General features: G+C 44.0%; 1 protein-coding gene and 1 pseudogene across 3 annotated transcripts in view; both read left to right on the forward strand.

Annotated features, from left to right (window-relative positions):
• The window catches only part of JCAD (junctional cadherin 5 associated), a 45,613-nt gene extending 25,306 nt beyond the window's left edge, over window positions 1-20,307 (forward strand). For all 3 annotated transcript variants that reach the window (XM_039839710.1, XM_039839712.1, XM_039839711.1), the window contains 2 exons: window positions 5,628-9,394; window positions 15,971-20,307. In XM_039839710.1, the coding sequence (XP_039695644.1) occupies window positions 5,628-9,394; window positions 15,971-16,005 (3,802 nt within the window). In that variant the 3' untranslated portion in view covers window positions 16,006-20,307. The remainder of the gene's footprint in view (window positions 1-5,627; window positions 9,395-15,970) is intronic.
• Window positions 13,049-13,167, forward strand: LOC120584152 (uncharacterized; annotated as a pseudogene).
• Window positions 20,308-20,946: the final 639 nt, after the last annotated feature.

A 20,946-nucleotide genomic window follows, 5' to 3' on the forward strand; every position in this document is an offset into this window, starting at 1 on the left:
GAGCAATTTGTGATCATTGCTAGTCATAGAAATGGCCGAGCGAGTTGGCATGGCAGCAGAGATGGTTTCCAAAGTGACCTTTTCCATTCTGAGTTAATCTTTGTGGAACCTGGGCCGAAGCTCAGGTGACCCATGACCCAGGGGCTTCCATCTGGTTTGTCAGCAGGTGGTTTTCCAGGTGAATCTACTTAGTTACTACTGTGGGTACCCGTACCCCGAGTACTTTGTTTTCCCATCTTCCCTTGTTCATATGTCTAAATTTAGCACCATTTATATAGCCAATATATTATCATGCTTCCTTGTCCAGACCCATTTTAATGTGTGTGTATTTTTTTTAAAAAAATAACAAGTTACCCATGAAATAGTCTACTTCGTGCTTGATTTCAACTCAATCTATATTATTTATCATTTATACTCATTTATTATGACATTGTGAAAAGCAGGCATGATAGTACATTAGTGATCTAACCAGGCATTTGTGTGTTTTCTAGTTACAACTATGTCAATGCAACTTTCAATTATTGTTCAGATTGAACTTGGCTGAAAAATGATATTTATCCATTATATTTCCAACAGCTTTATCTTTTCTAACTGATCTTTACTTTATGCTAACCTCTATACCTTAGTCTTAATCTTCTCTTGACCTCATATTTCCCCTTTCCAAAATTAGCCTAATCGTTACCCTATGTCAGAGGGTTATTTACACAGTGTAGTGTATTGGCTATACCAAGGCATGCTGAAAGGTAAAATCACAGGCTTCTAGGACAAAAGTCATTAAGAGCAAGTTCTGTAGCAATAGATGGCTGGTCCCATCACAGAAACATGTCAATAGTGAATACGAGTCACTCAAGAGATGCGTCAATGCCTCTGCCCATCTAGAGGAAGAGAGGTTTCCCTTCGAGAAGTGTGAGGTTCTTTAAGTGACACGTGCTACCTTTGTGCTCAGATTGTTCACCTGGGTAAGACCGACCCATTTGACAGAGGGACCAGCTTCTGAAGCAATAGCTGCAGCAAAGTGCTGCAGCCATCCCCAGTCCAGAATCTGATGCTACACCAGGGTCAGAAGGCCTAGTCTAGCAGCCCTGCAACCGGGAAATCAGTGGGCCAGGGACCACTTTAGTGGGGCCTCCTACCCTCCACTCCAGCCTCACAGGGAAGCATAGCTGCCTCTAGATTTTGGGGGCTGCCCACAGGGACCAGGTTCAGGATTTTGTTCATAGAGGAGGGAGGGCATCTGTCCCATGCCCACCGGGTATCGGGCATAGAGTTAGTCTGTAATATGCCCAGATGATAGCAAGTTGGTTCAGCAACTAAGAACCCTGGAGTCCACTGAGACAATAATCCTGGAGCATGTGAAACCGTGGTTAAAAGTCATTTAAATACTGCCTTTCTAAGTAGGCTTTTACTTTTTAAAAGAGCAGTATTGTGGTCGAAAATGAGTCATGTGAACTAACAGAAGTGTTTCCTAATTTTTTTCATCATTAGTTTTTATACATTCAGTGACTAGGTTTGCCTATCTTCCTTTAGACATGTTGTTTTTCACATTTACATATTTCAAATATTTTCCAAACAGTTTTTATCAGTTATTTTGTTGGCATCGTATCTCTTTTCTGTGATAAGGCATGGAACTGTTAGCAAGTGTAACTTCTGTCTTGTTTCTGTCCTGTTCTCCCAGGAATTGTGTATAAAGACCCTGCTTGTCTCATTGAACTTGTCACCACTATTTATTTGTGCTATTGCGTTCCACTTTGCTTTCCTTATCTTTTTCCCACCCTGTGTTAATGTGTTCAGCATGTTTTTGTAAAATGTCCCATTGTTAACTTTTTTAAAAATGTAAATTGTTAGTCTCATTTTTTTTAAAAAAAGAAAAAATTGATTTCATCTTATTTTCTCAAAGGTGGAAAATATATTCGTGGCTTTGAAGCCATCTGAGGTAGCACACATTTTAGCTGGTCATGGGTATCATACATCAAAGCCAGTAAATATCTACACTTGATAACTTGTCTGAAGTTTACCAGAACCATGTGGGGTCCACCTGTACCTGTCAGAGCCGGGCTCATACTAGGTATAAAATAGATGTTTGTTAAATAAATGCTTTGTAGTTTTTTATGTCATGTGGACTATTTTTTAAATAGGTTATTTAAAATGTCCCAGGTGACTTGTTTTTTTCCTTAAATTGAGATTTTGCTGTGTCGTGTAAATAGGAAAAAAGTTTAATCCAGAATGCTTAGCTATTTTGATTAGTTACGTATAGCAATTTTGGTGAAGTTAAGGTGATAATGTCACATTTTTGGGCGGGGAAGAAAACTGACCATATTACTTGTATAGGTAGTTGCAGTCTGTTTATATTCTTATATTCTTTATGTCATTCCTTATTTGTCTTCTAATTTTGCTCGTGGCACTTACATAGACCAGTGACACCTCGGCATTTAAGCACAACTGACATGTTTACTGAGAAACCAGAATATCCACTGAGAAAATGAGAAGCCACGCAGTGTGGTTTCTTCCATGAAGTCGGGCACCCCAGGAAAGTTTTGTAAGACTATAAGGAGAAAGAATGGTGCTTATTAAAGTCACGTGGTTTATAAAGCCCACTCGCCATCCACTGGAGAACAGGCAAGAAAGTAGACTCTGATGCAGGCGCCAGCCACATACTTCCAAATGATTTACTTTACTCTCTCTTAATTGGGTCTATGACTTTTGAAACTTCTTATTAAGCTGCAGTTTTTAAGTCTTGCCCTTGGACTTTGCATAGAGTCTAAGATCCTATAGCCAGTAGGTGTTGAGGACTTTTAAATGGCTCATCTTCTACAGTGTTTCTCAGGCTATGGATCATAGAGCATTTCCCAAGGGATGGGAGCATTTCCCAAGGCATTGCCCACCCAGGTGATCTGGGCTGTGATTGGCTGGATCACCTGCGTGGGTGGTGGTGGGGAGCAATGGTTCCAAAATGACTAATCCTTATAGAACCTGACCCAAGAATTGCTCTGCTAAGCATTCTGAACCAAAATGTTGCTCACCCAATTTTGATGACAACAGAAGCAACAGGGAAACTGACCTTCAGCCATGTCCAGTGTTCAGACAGCTTGCACCATGTATGAACAGTAAGTGCAGAAGCATTTAGGCTGCTCACAGGCAAGTAGTTTACCTCCAACTGATTTTAAATATTTTCTACTTTTTCAACTCATAATTCAGCTTTGCTTTAAGTGGCTGCTTAACAAGTTATCGGGTAAGGCAGGATTTGAAGAGCTACTCTTAGGCAAAGAAGTAATTCCGAAATAATAATGGTAATAATAAGAACAGACTCTTACCATTTATTTAACATCTAGGGATAAATAATGATGGTCGTAAAGTTAGTGAAAGAATCCAGTCAGCCTGCTTGCACAGTGCCTGACTCAGCGTAAGTGCCCAGTAAATGTTAGTGTTCAGCAAGTTACTTAACTTCTGTGCCTCAATTTCCTCCTTTGTAAAGTGGGAATAACAGGAGTTCGCACCTCAGCGGGGTGCTAGTGAAGCTTAAATAAGCTCCTGTGTAGAAGGCACTTGTATGGACCAGCACATGGTAACCACTATGTGAGTGAGTGTCAGCTGTTTGTACTACAAGTGTCAAGAAATGTTCACATGAAACCAGACCCCCAGCAGAATACTGAGGCTATTTGAAAATCCACATCCTCGCACACACACAGACTAGAAGGTATCTATCAAAATATCTATCTCTGGGTAGAAAAATTACAAGCGATTTTTGTTTTTTGTACTTTTCTATATTTTTCAAAATTTTCAACAATGAATACATAATATTTTAATAATTTAAAAAGCAAACAACAGTTTTAGAGTTGAAACTTCTTCTACTTGGCCCGTGGTTAATCAAAATAGCTAAGTGCCCCAAGCCTCCTTCCACTTAATGGTTTTTCTGTGTTAAAGTCTTAATCCCCGGTCATTTGTAGACAGTCACTTAACATTTCTGCACAGTGTAAGTGTTGATTAGAGTCTGTCTTCAGTGGCATTAGAACAGTGATTCTAAACCCTGAATACATACATGCTAAACTCATGTGAGGAGATTTTGAAATCCACCGGTGTTGGGCTTCTCACTAGATGGATAGGTCCAAATATTTGGGGGTGGGCCCCAGGCATTGGTAGTTTTTAAAAGACTGCTAAGGTGCAGCCATGTGATGAACAGCCACCTGAAACTAGGCTGGCATTTACACTATGTTGTTCTGCCTGGCAGAGAGTTCTGCCCATGTACAGAGCCCCCTCTTCCTCTGGTGAATCGCAGACTCAGCCCTGGAAGTATTTCTCACATTGTCTGAAGGTAAGACTCCCTGGGAGTGCTTGTTAGAAATACAGCTGCCTGGACCCTAATCCAGACCTACTGAAGCTGACTTCCAGCGGGGAAGACTTAGTAATGTGAGTCTTTGACGACCCACTGGTGATTCTTACCATCAAGGAAGTGCAGGAATTCTGCTAGGCTATGCTTCTGTCTCAGCCGCACACTGGGAATTCCTAGGGACCTGGAAAAACTCTGATGCTTGGTGCCCTCCTGCCGCCACGATTCTAACATGATAGAGCTAGGATACTGCCTGGGCGTCGGGAGCTGTGAAGCCCCTCCGGATTCTAATGTGCAGTCATGGTTGACAACCAGCAGCAATGATGGTCCTCATAGTGAGGTGCTGGGACAGGCAGCATCGGCATCACCTGGGGACCTGTTAGAAATCCACAGTATGTTCTATATATCAGTGAAATCATTCGGTATTTGTCTTTCTCTGTCTAACTTATTTCACTCAGTGTTATACCTCCATGGTTTATCTATGTTGCTGCAAATAGCAGGATTTCATTCTTTTTTATGGCTGAATAGTATTCCGCTATTTAAATATACAAACAAAACCAAAACAAACTCATAGATATAGGGAACAGATTGGTGGTTACCAGAGGGAAAGAGGGTTGGGGAAGGGCCAAAGGAGGGAAGAGGATCAATTGTATGGCGATGGATAGTAATTAGACTTTTAGGGGTGTCCACTTTGTAGTATATTCAGATTTTGAATGATAATGCTGTACACCCCTGAAATGTATATAATAAAAAATGCACATCATAGAGCCCCACCCAGACCTCCTGAATCAGAAACTGGAGATGGGACCTGGCAGTCTGTGCCGTGGCAACCCTCTCATGATTCCTGCACACGCTAAAGTTTAAGAACCGCTGCTGTGGGCGGGGTTGTGGAAAGCGGGTTCCTAGACTCGCTCCCCTGCAGCTCAGCTGTATGGACTGAGCTGGGAATGGACTCGCAGCGGCCCAAGGCCACACTTGCTCTTGGGTTTACCCTTGTTCCCTCATGTATTCAGTTACAAAGGCCTTGACATCGCTCAAGTATAACCAACGTCCTGATGTTCCTGTGGGCAGCCTGTTGCTGCCACTCCTGGGCCCTTGGATAGCAAGACACGTGGCTGCCTTCCAACCATAATGAGCAGGACGTGTTTTCTTTAAAGTCAACAAGTACTCTGGTTGGGAATCTATTTTTTGAAAGTACTGATCTACGTCTGACTTGGACCACCAGTCACAGAAGCAGAGAACTACATGTTTCTTCTGTGTGCTTCCTCCCTTGGTGTAACTTCCGTGCCTCTTTGTTTTGTAGGTTTTGTCATCAACCTATGCTAGCGTGGTCCTCTCAGCCTCAGAGCAGTCACAGCCACGCCTATTGGAGAAGAGGACAGGAGGTCAGTGGCTTGCCAAGTCCAAGGGACCGAGAAGACCTGGAGGTCAGAGGAATGGCCCAAGCCCACAGTCTGCCTGTCCACGCGAGGGAGGGTCTATGGGAAGTCGGAGGAAGGACAGAGAATGTGATGAAGAAAGCAGTTTGGGAAGAAGAGCTGAGAATGGCGGGTCCTGCCAGGTGGCAGAATGTAAGCCTGGAAAGCTGGAACCAGCCGAGGAAATTAGGGAGGCAGATGTCTGATGGTGATGGGGAGAAGCTGTTTCAAGATCTGTATCCATTCATACGAGGAGAACATGTGCTGAATTCCCAAAGCAAAGGCAAATCCCGGTCATTGCCTAGAGTTCTCTCTCCCGAGAGCTTGAGTTGCATGGACATTCCGTTAAGTGATGGGCATTTGCCAGGTGCCCCTAAAACGCAATTTTACCCTCCAAACGGTGCACCAAATTTGGAATCCACCAGGAACCCCGAGAAGGGTGGCTCCTGTGTCCCTTTATCTCGGCCGAAGTTTGGGAGACCCCTCAAGCCTCCATCCTATGATACCCGCCCACATCCCAGGGGAGGAGTAGAAAACAGCGACTGTGTGGACAGCCAGCAGCCAGACCTGAGTATTTCCTACCTAACCAGAACTGCCGACCCCAGGCAGGAGCTCTGCCTGCCCGACTCTGGTTTGGAGCCTCCGGTGTACGTGCCTCCGCCATCGTACAGGTCACCACCCCAGCACATCACAAACCCCTACTTGGAGGACGTGGCGCCCAGACCTATGTGTGATGATTATCGTCATCCGATCGAGGAGGCTGCTGCCAGCTGTCAGCTTCCTCCTGGCTCCCTCGGGGGTGGGAGTCAGTACGATGCGAGCCCACGCTCTCCCCGAAGTTTCCCGCAACAGCCCCATCTCACCACTGCCTACGACGGCTCTGTTCTGTACATCCCCTTTGACGACCCACGGATACGACACATTAAACTGGTCCCACCCCAGGGTTTCTGTGAAGAAACAAAGGTGGACGAGAAACTGTACCGCTCTGGTCCGGTCTCCACCCCAGAGCCAGCTCATGGCTGCATGTACCGAGATGGCGCCATTCTGAACCCAGAGAGCATGATGTCCCCATCAGGGAGTGAGAGAGGCCCTGCCTTCGGCCATCCCAGCCCCCGGTGGCTGTGGGGCCAGCTCCCCAGGGATGGAGAAAATGGTGGCTTTCCTGACCAAAGTGACCACTGTGTTATGAGAGGACAGTGGCCTGACATGAGAGGTGGCCAGCGCGGACAAGCAGAGAGCCAGGTCTCCGCTCCAGACCCACAGGGCGAGAGCACCTGCGAAACCCGAACCAAGCTCAAAAAGTTTGAAACCGGGATTCAGACCAAGAAAAGTTCAAAGAAAAAAATGAACGAGACGATATTTTGTTTGGTTTCCATCCCAGTTAAATCAGAATCACATCTGCCAGATATAGATACCAACAACAATGACTTAAAACAGAGTGCTGATAAAAAGCACGGGCTCGATAAGACCACAGTTCTGCAGGAACAAAGCTTGCTGAGCATGTCTTCCACCGACCTGGAGCTGCAAGCTCTCACAGGAAGCATGGCTGGGAGAACAGAGTTCCAAAAACAAGATCTAGGGGAACCAGAAGACAAACAAACAGATGACCTCAGATTTATTCACCCTACGAAACACAGAGAACTCAAGTATTCTGGCTCGTGGCCAGGGCACCAGTACAGAGATCAGCAAACACAAACTACTTTCGCCGAGGAATCCAAAAGCCTGCAGCCCCTCCCTGGTGAGAAGTCAGGAGAGTCACCTAATGCACTGCTGACTCCAAAATTCCTAGACCCTTCTGCCTCCAAAGCCCAGAAGCACATGGTGTTAACTTCTAGTGACCAAAACCAGAGGCCAAATGCTCATCATCCTAAAGGTCAATTGTCCCTGCACCCTTCCAGCCACAGTGCTTTTTCAAGGACTAGCTCATCCATAAACCAGGCCCCTGTGCCGAAAGCAGGCCAGAGCCAGCCCTGCGTGGACGGCCGCGGACATGGAGCCAGCCCCATGCCCAGGGGCGAAGTGGTGAAGGGGGCGACCACGGGCCTGTGCAACAGTCAGCAGCCGTTTGGTCAGTTTCTTTTAAAACCAGTTAGCCGTCGTCCCTGGGATCTGATAAGTCAGCTAGAAAGTTTTAACAAAGAGCTTCAGGAAGAAGAAGAGAGCAGTCCGAGCAGCAGCGGCAGTGAGGACAGTGAGGTGGAATGGCAGTTGGAATGGCACGCCGACGCCACGCCCGAGAACTTGGGCTTCAGTGAAGACAGCCAGGAGAGGAGAGAGGCGGGACCGCCGAGGAGGCTGGTGCCGGAGGAGCCCGGGTGGTGCGGGAGAGTTAAGAGTAAGTCTGAGAGCTGGAGTGAGGAGCAGAAGCCCGCAGCCCTCTGCCCGGAGGCCCGTCCTCACTCCCCGGGCCCCTCACAGGCAGCAGACAGCAGAGGCGAAGCATTGCTGTCAGCCCATGGACGCTTGATTACAGAGAAGAGAAACCAGGAGGTCGAGAAAAGAATGAAGGAGCTAGCCGTCAGCCCAGGTCCCGTGAAAAGAATGATGACTTCTAGGCCACGTGACACAAAACCAGTGCCCCCATCCGGTCCAGCTAAACTGAGGGAGCCCCAGGAAAGGCAGGAACTCCCCAGTGTTTCAAGTTCTGCGGAGCTGAGCAAAGCAACCCCGCCGAAGGCGGGGGAGGAGAGTGCCACCGTGGTCCCCCTCTCTCTTGCCAGCAAACCCCGAGGCCTCTCAGCACCCGACTTGAGGTCTGTGGGGCTGACCCTGGCACAGGAGCGGGGTGCCAGTAAGTTTTATGAGTCTTCAGGTAAAGCGAGTGCGCTAGAAATCCCCCCAAATGAGTCCCTTCAAGCTCGGGCTGTGAGGATCCTGGGCATCGAGGTGGCCGTGGAGTCCCTGCTGCCAGGCACCAGGAGAACGGGACAGAGCCAGCCCACTGAGCCCGATGGCAGTGCCCAAAGGCCAGCGTCCCCCAGGGAGGGGCCAATGTCCAGCCCATCACAGCCGGATGACCCCGCAGTGTCCGCTGATGCTTTTTATGGCAGGAGAAAGTGTGGCTGGACGGAAAGCCCTCTCTTTGTAGGGGAAAGGGACAGTGCCCGACGGGCTCCCTGGGCTTCTGAGGGCTCCAGTGTGGACGAGGCCGTCCCCGGCAAGGCCCCCGACCTCGAGCCTCAGCCCAGCACCCAGGAGTCCAAACCCATCATTCACAAGGGCGTGGGGACAAAACCACCCTTCAGGTCCACTTTGTTCCACTTCATAGAAAGGACTCCGAGCGTGGCAGGCTCGGAAAAGAGGCCGAGAAACACTTCCAAAGTGATTGAAAGTTTACAAGAGAAACTGGCGTCCCCGCCCCAGAGAGCTGACCCTGACCGCTTGATGAGGATGAAAGAGGTGAGCTCCGTGTCTCGGATGAGGCTCCTGAGCTCCCAGAGCGCTGACTCCACGGAGGAGGCGGAGGAGGCGAAGGCCGAGAGGGGCCCAGGACTGCCGCCAGGGAACCTGGTGTCTCTGCCCACCTGGAACCTGGCTCGGAAGGCGGGAAACGGGCTCTCCGCCTCCAAGGGCGCCTTCCCGCAGGAAGGAAACGGGCGTCTGGCAGCAGGAAGGGAGAAGAGAAATGCGGACCAGGACTTCTGGTGCCCAGGTGAGGAGTCAGGAGAGCGGGCAAGTGTTCAGTGTTCATTTGGTGTCCTTGGGGCATAAAAACAATACCAGATTGGTGGAAAATGAAAACCTGTATATTCAGGAAAGATCAGGTTGACCCTGTGAATTATTGAAATAAAAGATTCTTCATTTCACAAAGAATTATCTAGAAGCTTTCCTTAAAAAAAAAAATCAAGATCTTGTAGCGTGTTTTAAATCTTGTAGTTTATTTTTTTTAATCTTGTAGTGTCTTTATAAAAATTATCTGTGTAGACAACTATATAAAATTATCCACGTAAACAACTTTTTGGGCCCCTCACTGCAAAGAGGGAATCAATACAATATCCGGCTTTGGTGCAGGCATCTTGATAAACCTTGTAGGAGATCATAGCCTTCGCATCTCCTAAAATAACAAGCATTCTCCCAGATAACCCCCGTTGCTCCTTATTACCTAATAAGAAAAGATATACCAGGTTGGTTAAATAAACTACCCGCCCCATGATGCTGTGTCTCACTTTTCCACCTTTCAAACTTCTTTGCCCCTCATTTTTATCTGTTTTTCGCTACCACACCATTTATGAAACTTTCGTAGGTAAAATTAATAGTTCGCACTATCTTACTACTCCACCCCTAAAAAGTTCACTCACTCATTAACTCTGTTTCTTAAAGTCCTCTAAGTTCTGATTTTGAAATCCCAGGTGAGATAATTTTGGCACCAGCATCCTGCTGGCCCCTGGGCTCTCTCCATCCTCTCACCTTAACGTGTCTTCAGAGCCTTCTTCGATTCATGACGTTCACAAGGCAGGTCCCCAGTGACAGTAACAGTGATTTTCCCCAAATGCAATTTCACCGTTTTGGCTTTATCACTGTTTTGGCTTAGGCACTTTTCTTCGGGGGCTGGGGATTATCAATTATGTGTCTTAGAAATGATTAAAAGAAGAGGTGAGGTAGTTATCAACAGGTATCTGTCATAAATCACAGAATGGAAGGGACCTTAAATCGCTACAGCAGAGGGAAGACTGTGCCCCCGTGAGGTGAGTGTGGGAGTGCCCTCAGACCCCAGCTGGACTTCTGAGCCAGGCCCTCCCACCCAACAGGGCGGTCACCCCTGCCCTGCTTCTCTGTTTCCTATTTTGATCCAAGAATGGGTTTATTTATCTATTTACTTTTTCCATGAGGACAGAAGTCATCTAAACATCTCCATTTTTAGAGTTCAAAATGTCAGTATTTCTTTCAGCTTCCTCTCTCTTCCAAATAGGTTTGAACTTAGTGGTGATTCTTATTTATTTCACGCATCCCCCCACCATCAGCAGCCATCAGCTTGTTCTCTATATCTATGGATCTGTTTCTGTTTGTTTTGTTTTGTTTTCAGATTCCACATATAAGTGAAATCATATTTGTCTTTCTCTGACTTGTTGCACTCAGCTTAATACCTTCTAGGTGCGTCCATGTTGTCACAAGTGGCAAGATTTTATTCTTTTTTATTGCTGAATAATATTCTATTTTATATAGGTACCACCTCTTCTTTATCCATTCATCCCTTGATGAACATCTAAGTTGCTTTTCTTGGCTATTATAAATAATGCTGCAATGAAGATAGAGGTCCATATATCTTTTTGGATCAGTGTTTTTGTTTTCTTCGGATACATACCCAGATATGGAATTGCTAGGTCATATGGCAGCTCTGATTTTAATTTTTCTGAGGAACCTCCATACTGTTTTCCATAGTGTCTGCACCAATTTACAATCCACCAGCAGTTTATTGGTGTTCCCTTTTCTCCACATCCTTCCCAGCACTTGTTATTTGTTGATTTTTTTTGATGATGGCCATCTGACAGGTGTAAGGTGATACTTCATTGTAGCTTTAGTTTGCATTTTACTGATGGTTAGTGATGTTGAGCATTTTTTCATATACCTGTTGGCCATCTATGTGCCCTCTTTGGAGAAATGTCTATTCGGGTCCTCTGCATATTTTTTAATTAGATTGTTTGAATTTTTGGTGGTAAGCTGTATGAGTTTTTTATATATATTTTGCTTATTAACCTCCTATCGGATGTGTCTTTTGCCAATATCTTCTCCCATTCAGTAGTCTGTTCCTCTTGTCGATGGTTTCCTTGGCTGTGCAAAACCTTTTTAGTTTGATGTAGTCTCATTTGTTTTCTTTTGTTGCCCTTGCCCGAGGCGATATATCCTAAAAGATACTGCTAAGACTGATGTCAGAGGGTGTACTACCTGTGGTTTTCTCCGAGGAGTTTTATTGGTTTCAGGTCTTACATTTAAATCTTTAATCCATTTAGAGTTTATTTTTGTATACGATGTGAGAAGTTGATCCAGTTTCATTTTTTTGCATGTATCTATCCAGTTTTCCCAGCACCTCTTGTGGAAGAGACTGTCTTTACCCCATTGTATATCCTTGCCTCCTTCGTCCATACGGTTGAAATAAGGTTGAAATCCAGGGACTTAAAAGTAGATGGAAAAGATCGCCCTTTTCAGCCAGAAGAATTCAGAAAAATTTTTTTTAAATAAAATATCTACTTGGCACTTTTGAAATTTTCCCAGCAATGCAGCATGATTCTTAGGAGTGTTAGCCAATGTTGCTTTGTTCCTTAGGAAAATATGACATTATTGAAATAACTGATTTGTCAGGGTCCTCTGGTATCATCTCATTTGATAAATTTGGTCTTTGCTGAGGACAAGAATACTAAGAATGTGGAACCTTTGTCATTATGGTGGAAAAACTGTTATGTGGCCCATTTTTTGAGCTGTGGAGATTTATTAGGCTTCAGTGTGATTCCTCCTCCCCCATTGCCCCCCAAAACATGCTCACTTGCTTTTAAGTGCTAGTTAAAAAGACATCGTAGGCTTTTAAGTTAAGGATGATTTCATCAGTCCTAGCTTGTCCTGAAAATTATAAAGACTTTAAAATAAGACACATCCCATTAAAATAAAACATCAGTTTGTAAAGATTTCTATGTCTCAGTCCATGGCCACATATCTCAGGCAGTATTTTAGAACATAAAATTTTTTAGTTCAATATTTTGTTGAAATATTTTCAACAATATTTTGTTGAAAATTTCTTGTTTAATAGAATATTTAGATTCTGTCGATTTTTAGCGTGACCATTTGGGATGTGAATGAAGTGGATTGGTATCTGAAAATACCTACATAATGCCAATTTAAATTTTAGTCAGCCGTTAAAAACACCTCCCCCATGACCTTATTATTTTTCTATTTTTTAAACCATAGTTACTAACAGGTAGAAATATTTTTTTTTCTCCTTTTCTTCGAATGCATTTGTTAATACATAATAAAATGACCAAAAATCCAAAGGCAGAGAACTACTCATGATGACAGACAGCTACCTCGGGCATTCTTAAGTCACTGCATGACAGATTACCATTAGGGAGGGTTTCTTACAAATGCAGTGGCCCAGGTGAACCTCTGTTAGCCTTTCATGGGATGGCCACCAGGCCTCAATATTAAAACTGGTCCTTTAGAGAGGTCATATGACTGCAGCAGTAAAACTTTTTTTAACCTGTTAAATTTTCTACTCATTGCTTCACAAATTAGAATAAAGCCTTGTAACTTTGTTGCCAGTAAACTTTTGGACTTCGTTTTCTTTTGATACATTTTATCATTTTAAGCATAAAGATCTGTCTATGGCCATGCTACCCTGAACAAGCCGGATCCTGTCTGATCTTGGAAGCTAAGCAGGGTCAGGCCTGGTTAGTACGTGGATGGGAGACCACCTAGGAAGACCAGGTGCTGTAGGTGTAAAAAATAAGGGATTGTAAACTGACAAAGTCCTGTGAGGTCAACCAAGGGTTGCCTCGCCTAAAAAATAAATAAATAAACAAATAAACACAAGGATCTTTATCTCCATCCCAACCTCACCCCTACCTTTGTCACCTCAAGGGGCCAATACCACTTTACTGCTCCTGAAGGCACAGCCCACTTAAGTTCAGATTTTGTTCTGGAATTTTCAAACAATAATGTAACCCCGCCCCCCATACACACACACCCTCCATAACTTCATTATCTATGTTGTATTGTAGTACCTGTCGTATCATAAAGTATCTTTATTTCAGCTTAAAGATGGGCATTGTAGCTAATTTCTTTTTAGTGGTCTTTTTGGGCTCTGGCTAAGAAATCAGCAGCTCAAAACCAATTCAGGTGACATCTCTACTGGGTGGGTTATGTTTCAGATCAGAATATAATCCCAGGCACTGATAGAGTTCAGGACCTGTTGGTTCCATCAACTTCCATTGTCTCCCCTCTTAATACCAGTACAAGAAAGAACAAGGAGAGACTGTCTGCCTCAGGCCTCAGTGGGGAAAATCTGGGAAGGTCGCATGATGCCACACAATGCTGTTAGAAGTGTCAGCACTGCTTCCAGGGCGGGAGCTTTCGGGGGTGCTCATACACGAGCTCTCCACCAGGGCAGACCTTAGGCCTTAGTGATTCATCTTCACCCGAAATATTGCTGACAGGAGCCAGGATTCCAAATACTTGGGTCACCAGCCTGTTCTCTGGACCTGGGCTGGCCAATGGAGTAGTCCCCTGTCAGTCATCTATGGCTCCTGAGTTCTTGAAACGTGGCTCATCTAAATTGAGATGGGCTATGTATATAAAATACACACCAGAGTTCAAAGGCATAGTACAAAAAAAAAAAAAATTCAGAATTTCTCAATGATTTTTATTTTGATTACCTGTTGAAATGATAATATTTTGGATATATTGGATGAAATAAAACACATCATTAAAATTAATTTCACCAGTTTCTTTTTATTTGCTTCACCATGGCTACTAGAAAATTTTAAATAGTGTTATGTGGTTCATGTTTTATCTTTATTGGACCTAGACCCTCCGTGATCTGAAGAAGGGGCCGTTGTACAGAATTCTTGTCCTGCTCTCTGTCCCTGAGCCTTTAGCTTCAACAGTGGGGCACTGGGGTGCAGGCATGTTCTGTGGACATGTCTCCATGTACCTGGCCATGAGAAAGCTGGTCAGTGCCCAGCATCTGTGTAATCTGAGGCTTAATAGATGCTCAACCTTTTCTAGGTCTCTCAGCAGCCAAAACATGCGCTTTCCGCAGTGTCACTCATCGGTGACCGCCCACCTTATTCTCAGTGGAGAAAAAGACATCTCTGCTGAAGGCAGTCCCTCTCAGTATCAGCTCACGGTGAAGCTGACTGAGCACAAGAATGTGGCGCTCAGCTGCTAACACCCTACATCGTTCCACTGGGTAGTGTTATGTATAAGAGCTCAGAGGGCACTGACTCACATGAACGCTGCCTGCTTTCGCAGATGGGCAGTAAATCACATTTGAGAAGCAACAGACTCCTGTCCCCAAATGCAGGACTGTCATATCTGGTTTATAATGAATGACTCAGAGTGCTCTAAACGCTGTCTTGGCTGTCACACTCGTAGTATCAGATCATAAATATATCATGGCTAAGATGAGAAGGTGTAAGGAAGATGTGCTGCTAGAGAAATTGGAATCTGTGTGGTCATAATCATGCACAGTGTCCAGATGACTTGAGAAGAGATTGTAATAGTTTTTATAGCTATCGAATTGTACCATCCTTCCAGATTTCTTATGGGTATTTTCTTAAAAAGTTAAGAAACCTTTGAGCTGCTGTGGCAGGAATTTCTGAACATAGGAGGCAGGTGTGTGAGCTTCAGGTTTGCCTGGGCCCAGAGGCCTGTGAATCCCAGGTGATCAGACTTAGTCCCGCTGGCTGCAGCACTAATGGCAGTTTAGGACTATTGCTTTTTTTATATTGTGTTCCTATTGGGAAACCCAGGATACCTGGGTGGGATTTTCTGTTGTAGGCTATAGCAGTGATCCCCAACCTTTTTGGCACCAGAGACCAGTGCTCCTATGAGAATCTAATGCCTGATGATCTGAGGTGCAGCTGAGGCGGTGATGCCAGCATTGAGGAGTGGCTGCAAATACAGATGAAGCTTGCTCGCTCGCCGGCCCTCCACTCACTTCCTGCTGTGAGGCCTATTTTTTAACAGGCCGTCTACCTGACCCATACTGGTCGGCGGCCTGGCGGTTGGGAACCCCTGGATATAAGATGGATCTGTGTGGCAGCGCTACCTGCTGGCTGGTGTAGGTCAGAGACAGGAGGCCTCTTATTAAGGTCACACAGTCAGAATTTCAGGTCCCCAAGTCTTCCAGGGATAGCATTTATCACAAAGACACACTTTAAAGTACACTTTCATTAGAGTTGTAATTCATAAAAAATTATGAAACAGTCCCTAGCATCAGCCGCTGCCTGTTACCACGCATTGCTTTTAAAGTTGATTATGTTAATTATGTTTCACATTTTTCCATCTGTGATTAGGTAATGATCATACAGATCCCTATAACACAGCCTTTTGTTAATAGTTTTTTTACTTCTTAGTGAAAAAAACAAGATTGCTAAAATGTCTAAAAATGAACTTTTTAGTTTCATAGTTTCACCTTTGCGGATTTCGCTCCCTAATTGTTTATGGCCTGAGGATTAAGCAGAAAACAGACCAGTTGACTATCTCACTGATTTTCTTTTCTATCGTTTCTTTTTTGCAGATTCATACGACCCTAGCAGAGTGGAGAGGGTGTGATGAGCTGCCGCTGAGGTGCGGGCTGCCGCGTTAGTTAATTGAGTGATCTCTGATTTTGCCTGTCAGCCGGCTTGCCTGTGTATCAGCTGGAAACTGATACACTCTGCACTGGGACATCCGTTACCGCTGCCACCAGGAAACACGTCATCCCTACAGAATAGCTTTGTGGAAATAAAGCAGTCGTCCGTTGAAACCATCTGTTTTTATAGCATGAAGAGTTAATACCTCTATTTAGAAAAGAGTCACCCAGACTCTCCTCAGTGATGGATTTAGCCATCATGGTTCAATGTGGCAATTTGAACATGGATGACATAGTGAATGATTTTGAAAGGACGGTGAATGTCATAATTTCCCCTTTGCATTTCCAGGGCTGGCTGTCCATGCTCATGTCATTGCCTAGTGTGTCTGCACTTTGAGTTTAGGGAAATGTGAATGAATATATCTGATCCATTTCTAATCAATTTGGCCTTCTGCTGCTGGAAGTAACTTTACTTATTAAAAGCAATATCTTTTAAGTCCCTAAAACTTGTACTATAATGTACTAAGAGTATTATTTATCCGGTAATGAAATGCTTTGATCGTTTGCAAATATGCCATCATCTGCTTTGCACTCAGTATTAACTATCTATTTTTATTTCCTGTATGGATGTTTAGAAATTCTTTATATGAAAAATAATTGCTGGTTTAAAATAGACCATTTTAACAAAGTAACTATATTTCTTTTTATAAAATGCTATTTTTCTATGATGTAAACAGTTGTTAGGTGGCAGATTTTTAAGGAAGTATTATTTTATTTAAGAGTCTGTATCCCTTTGTGTGAGAGGGACCCAGAGAGGGTTCACGTTTGCTTTAAGCATACATCCCTTACTTTTCACAAAGAATTTTTTACTAATGTAGCCGTAAGGTTATCTGTGGAAATAACCCTCTCAAAACTCGCCAACATCCCTATGACAATTTTTGCTTCCATATCCACTAAAATTACCAAAAAGTATCTTTTCACCTTTGGGGGATCTGTGGAGATCTGCCCTGAGATTATACTTTCCTCTTCCCCACCCCTGCCCCTTTAAGAAATACGTATTTTTATCTAGAATGATCCTTAATTGGTCTCTGCAGATTTTTTAAAGTGCTAAAGATATATGTATGCCATTACAAAAGCATTATGAGGCCTATGTATTCTGCTGTGTTTACTATTGCATTAACCTGCACAAAGGTTTTACATTTTTTATGCATTTGTCCCTTCTTTCTAAGTAAGGTATTCTTGTTAGCTGACAGATTTTTTGTGTGGTTTCTTGTCTCCTACCACCCTCCCTCCCTTTCTTTCCTTTCCTTCTTTCTTTTTTTTTTTAATTTTTGAGAAACCACCTTATCTATTTCTAGACATTTCAAATTCCTAAACTGTGAATTGTTGGGTGGTCTACAATTTGGCCCTAAAATGACTCCGACTGGATTTTCATGGCCTGTTTTTATCTGTACCATATGATTTTATTTCCTAAGAACTTTATGTATTTGGACTGTAATAAACAACACAGAACCTTAAGTAATTCTGAAAAATCTTTTCAGATATGCTTCTCTGCAGTCTTGGTTCTTACCTATTCCTCACAGTCACTTCTTTTCAGATTTTAGCTCTCGTGAAAAGTTACAGTAGGCTCTCGTTTTCACAACACGATGAAATGGGCCACGTCTCCACTAAAAATGGTTGAAACTGTTTTCCCAGGAAGAGTTTAGTGGGGAAGAAGTCGATTACTCTGTCGTCGTTGGTGAATCACTTAAGTCTTCCGGTAGAACTCAGTAGAACTCAGTGAGGGTGGTTACCTGGAGGTGTTGTGGGGGTTCTGCTTCCCTCTTTAAATGCAAGTAGAAAAAAGTATATGTGTGTATATGCAGATATATATGTGAATATGTACATATAGGCGCACACACACACATATATATTCACACACATATATTTTAACTCTATTCTGACTTCCTTTTAAATTTTATTGATCCCAACTAAAGACTTCTTTTAATCAAAAGAATTAAATTTTAGCTTATTCCTCAAGAGAAAGACAAGGATCCTGAAAAGAAAAAATTAGTGTACCTTTTATGTAGCACAAACAAACTAAAATACAATACTCTTCTGTTTTGTTTTATTCTAAATTGTTGCATCACGGCTTTCTGAAACCATTTTGAAATTAGTTGAAATTATTAATATTTATACTTTTAACCTTAATTTCTAGAAATCGGCCTACATAGAAATCTTTTTGGGGGAAGGTAACTGAAAATTTGACTTTTAAACTTGCATATTCTGAGGCAAATAATCCAGTCTCTAATCAAAAGTAGCTTCCCCAGAACTTAACGCTAAGTATTATTTTATTATTCATATTTCTCATATGTACATAACTGTCTGTTATTATTTGTGGCTGGAAAAATTCATATTTTGTGTTTGTCATTGTTTTTCTCATATGTATGACTTATTTTTGGTGTTTAATCATTTGGGCGGTTATAAAATTAAAGTTCTAATTTTTACCATTTGGACTAAAAATTACATGAGGAATTACATATGAAATGTATTTGTATTTCTTAACTTGCAAAAGAAGGGGAAAATGTTGGTCATGTAGCTCTAATTACCTTTTGGAAGAAAATTTTCGAATGATTGAAAACCAAATATCTTTATCATCATTTTCAACTTTATGTTTCCGCAAACCACAGAAAACTCCTCCCCAAAATGCACAGCCCGACTGCATCTTCAGAATTCTTTTCCATGTTTTTCGTAATTATTTGGATTTCCTTAAGAGTCCCTGCGAAATCTCATCTACTCTCTGAGATCCTAGTGTCCATACTAGAATTATACGTTGAGGTTTCGAATCATGTGGAAATGCTAAGTGGATCTTTTCCTATTCCAATTGACTGTTGGTGAAGGATTGTTGTTAATAGAAGTTCAAGTGCTTAAACACCAACGACTCTGAAACTAGACCCTGACCACCTTTTGCGGGAGCAAAATGACTTACTCTAAAGCAGCTCGGTTTAGAACTTCTGAGGAAAAATGATGAGCTGATCCACTGTTGGCACAGCTACTTCCCAGCTCTGAGCATAACGGACTGATGGAAGATGGGACTAACCTGACATTTCTGTGACCCCCAGAGATTATGTATGTGTGTTTTGGCTATTTTTTGTTGTCGTTTTGTTTAAAATGATTAAATAATAGACAGTGGTCAAGGTGACATCTTTTAGAAGGTGACCAGTGCAGCAGAATTCTCTCTCTAAATATGTGAGCTTAGAGAAACAGTTCCAATTTTCTAAGTTCTTGTGAGCAGTTATTTTAGTGTTTGGGCCATTGTTCTGCCAGACTCATCTTTGCAGGGGAGATGAAGTTTGAGGGATAGAGTGAGGGGTGGGAGTGTGTTTCTTAAGCTGAAGCTATTATAGTAGGCCTTGGGGATTTTTGCATTTTCTTTCTGTTTTGCTTTTCGCTGCAGATTCTGTACATCTGTTTGTGGGAGGAGAGTTGCTACTCAGAACAGGATTTAAGAGACACATTGCAAGTGACCTCTGAGATTCTGCACGTGGGAGGTCCTTTTCCCGGAGTGTGGGTTGGTCCACTCTGGGACCCACCAAGGGAAGAAGGGGGAGATGAAAAAATAGCATTAAAAAAGAATGGTCTCGAACCTGTACGTTAAGGAGGTAGTAAAGACTAGTTAAGACTGTAATTCAAATGGAGGCTCCTTGGGAAGGTCGCTGTGGCCTAGCAAACGGCCCGTCGAAGCGGTCCTTGGGGTCGTCGGCAGTGCGGCAAGGCAGGCAGAGCGCTCGCGGATTCCAGGCTTTGACTCGTGAGAGCCCCTGTCACAGTCGTGTTTACTGCGGAGGACAGGGAGGTCCTCGTGCTGTGGCCTTTGACTGAAACCTGAACTCCAAGGCAAGCCCAGCTTTCATCCCAAAGCCTTGACTGGGGAGGAGGAGGAGCGCTGTCCACAGAGCCAGCATCCCGCCCGTGCGGAAGCGGGGCCCGCCGGGACTTGCCGCGGAGCCACGGGGGCGGCAGTCCCTCTGCTGCTTCCCTTCCGGCCGCCCTGTGCCAGGGCTGCGATGTGTGCCACTCGTGTCACAGAGCGAGAGGGGGACAAAGGCAAGTTCAGGTCGGGAAGCACATGGCAGAACAGAAGTGAAGACCGTATGTGCCGGCCAAGGAGAAAAGCAGTGACCCACAGATTATAAAAATCAATGAGGTGCACACTCTCCACCTGAGTCAGCTGAAATTCAAGCCCTCACACTCAGTCCTCACAGGAAAGCTAAGCAGAAACATCTCAAAAAAAAAAAGAACAAGAACTTCTAAAATTTGGTGAAGACAAGACCCTGTAACCCCACAGAAACTTCGCATCTGCTCAGCACTTCTTTGGGCACCATTAACATCCAAGGGAGGTAGAGAGGGTCCTGGGGAAAAGACAAATGGTAACGGCCGGTAGCCAACTGTGGTCATAGCCCGAGGAGAGGCGGTACCAGAGGCCTTAACTGATGAGAGGCGAAGGCGGATGAAGACTGATCACACCAGCAAAGCGAAGATGAATGTCTTCGAGGAGCTCTTGTATTTCTCTGCACAATGTAAAGACTTGCAACTTCAGGATGGCTGACCTGCTCAGTAACACACATGTTCCAAATAAAGATTTTGCATGAAAGTGCCCATGTCCATTGTTTCTGGCTATGGATGAGAGCTGCCCTGTAAGCCTGGAAGGCTGTCCCCGGAGGGCAGCAGGGGCACAGCTCAGATGGCGTTGGTAATATGGGGCAGGTGGCTCAAGGAGTCCCAGCACCTTTGGGCATTAAAGTTTCTCTTTGCATCTCCCACAAAGGATGGCTGATGTGGTGGAAAAAGGCATAAGCTCAATTTGGGAAATGGGTTTGAGTTTTGGCTCTGTCACTAACCACGTGGCCTTGCACATGTCCCTTCCCTGGCTTCTGTTTTCT

Source organism: Pteropus medius, unplaced genomic scaffold (assembly GCF_902729225.1).
Source record: "Pteropus medius unplaced genomic scaffold, Ma_sr-lr_union100, whole genome shotgun sequence".
NCBI classification, from domain to species: Eukaryota; Metazoa; Chordata; class Mammalia; order Chiroptera; family Pteropodidae; genus Pteropus; species Pteropus medius.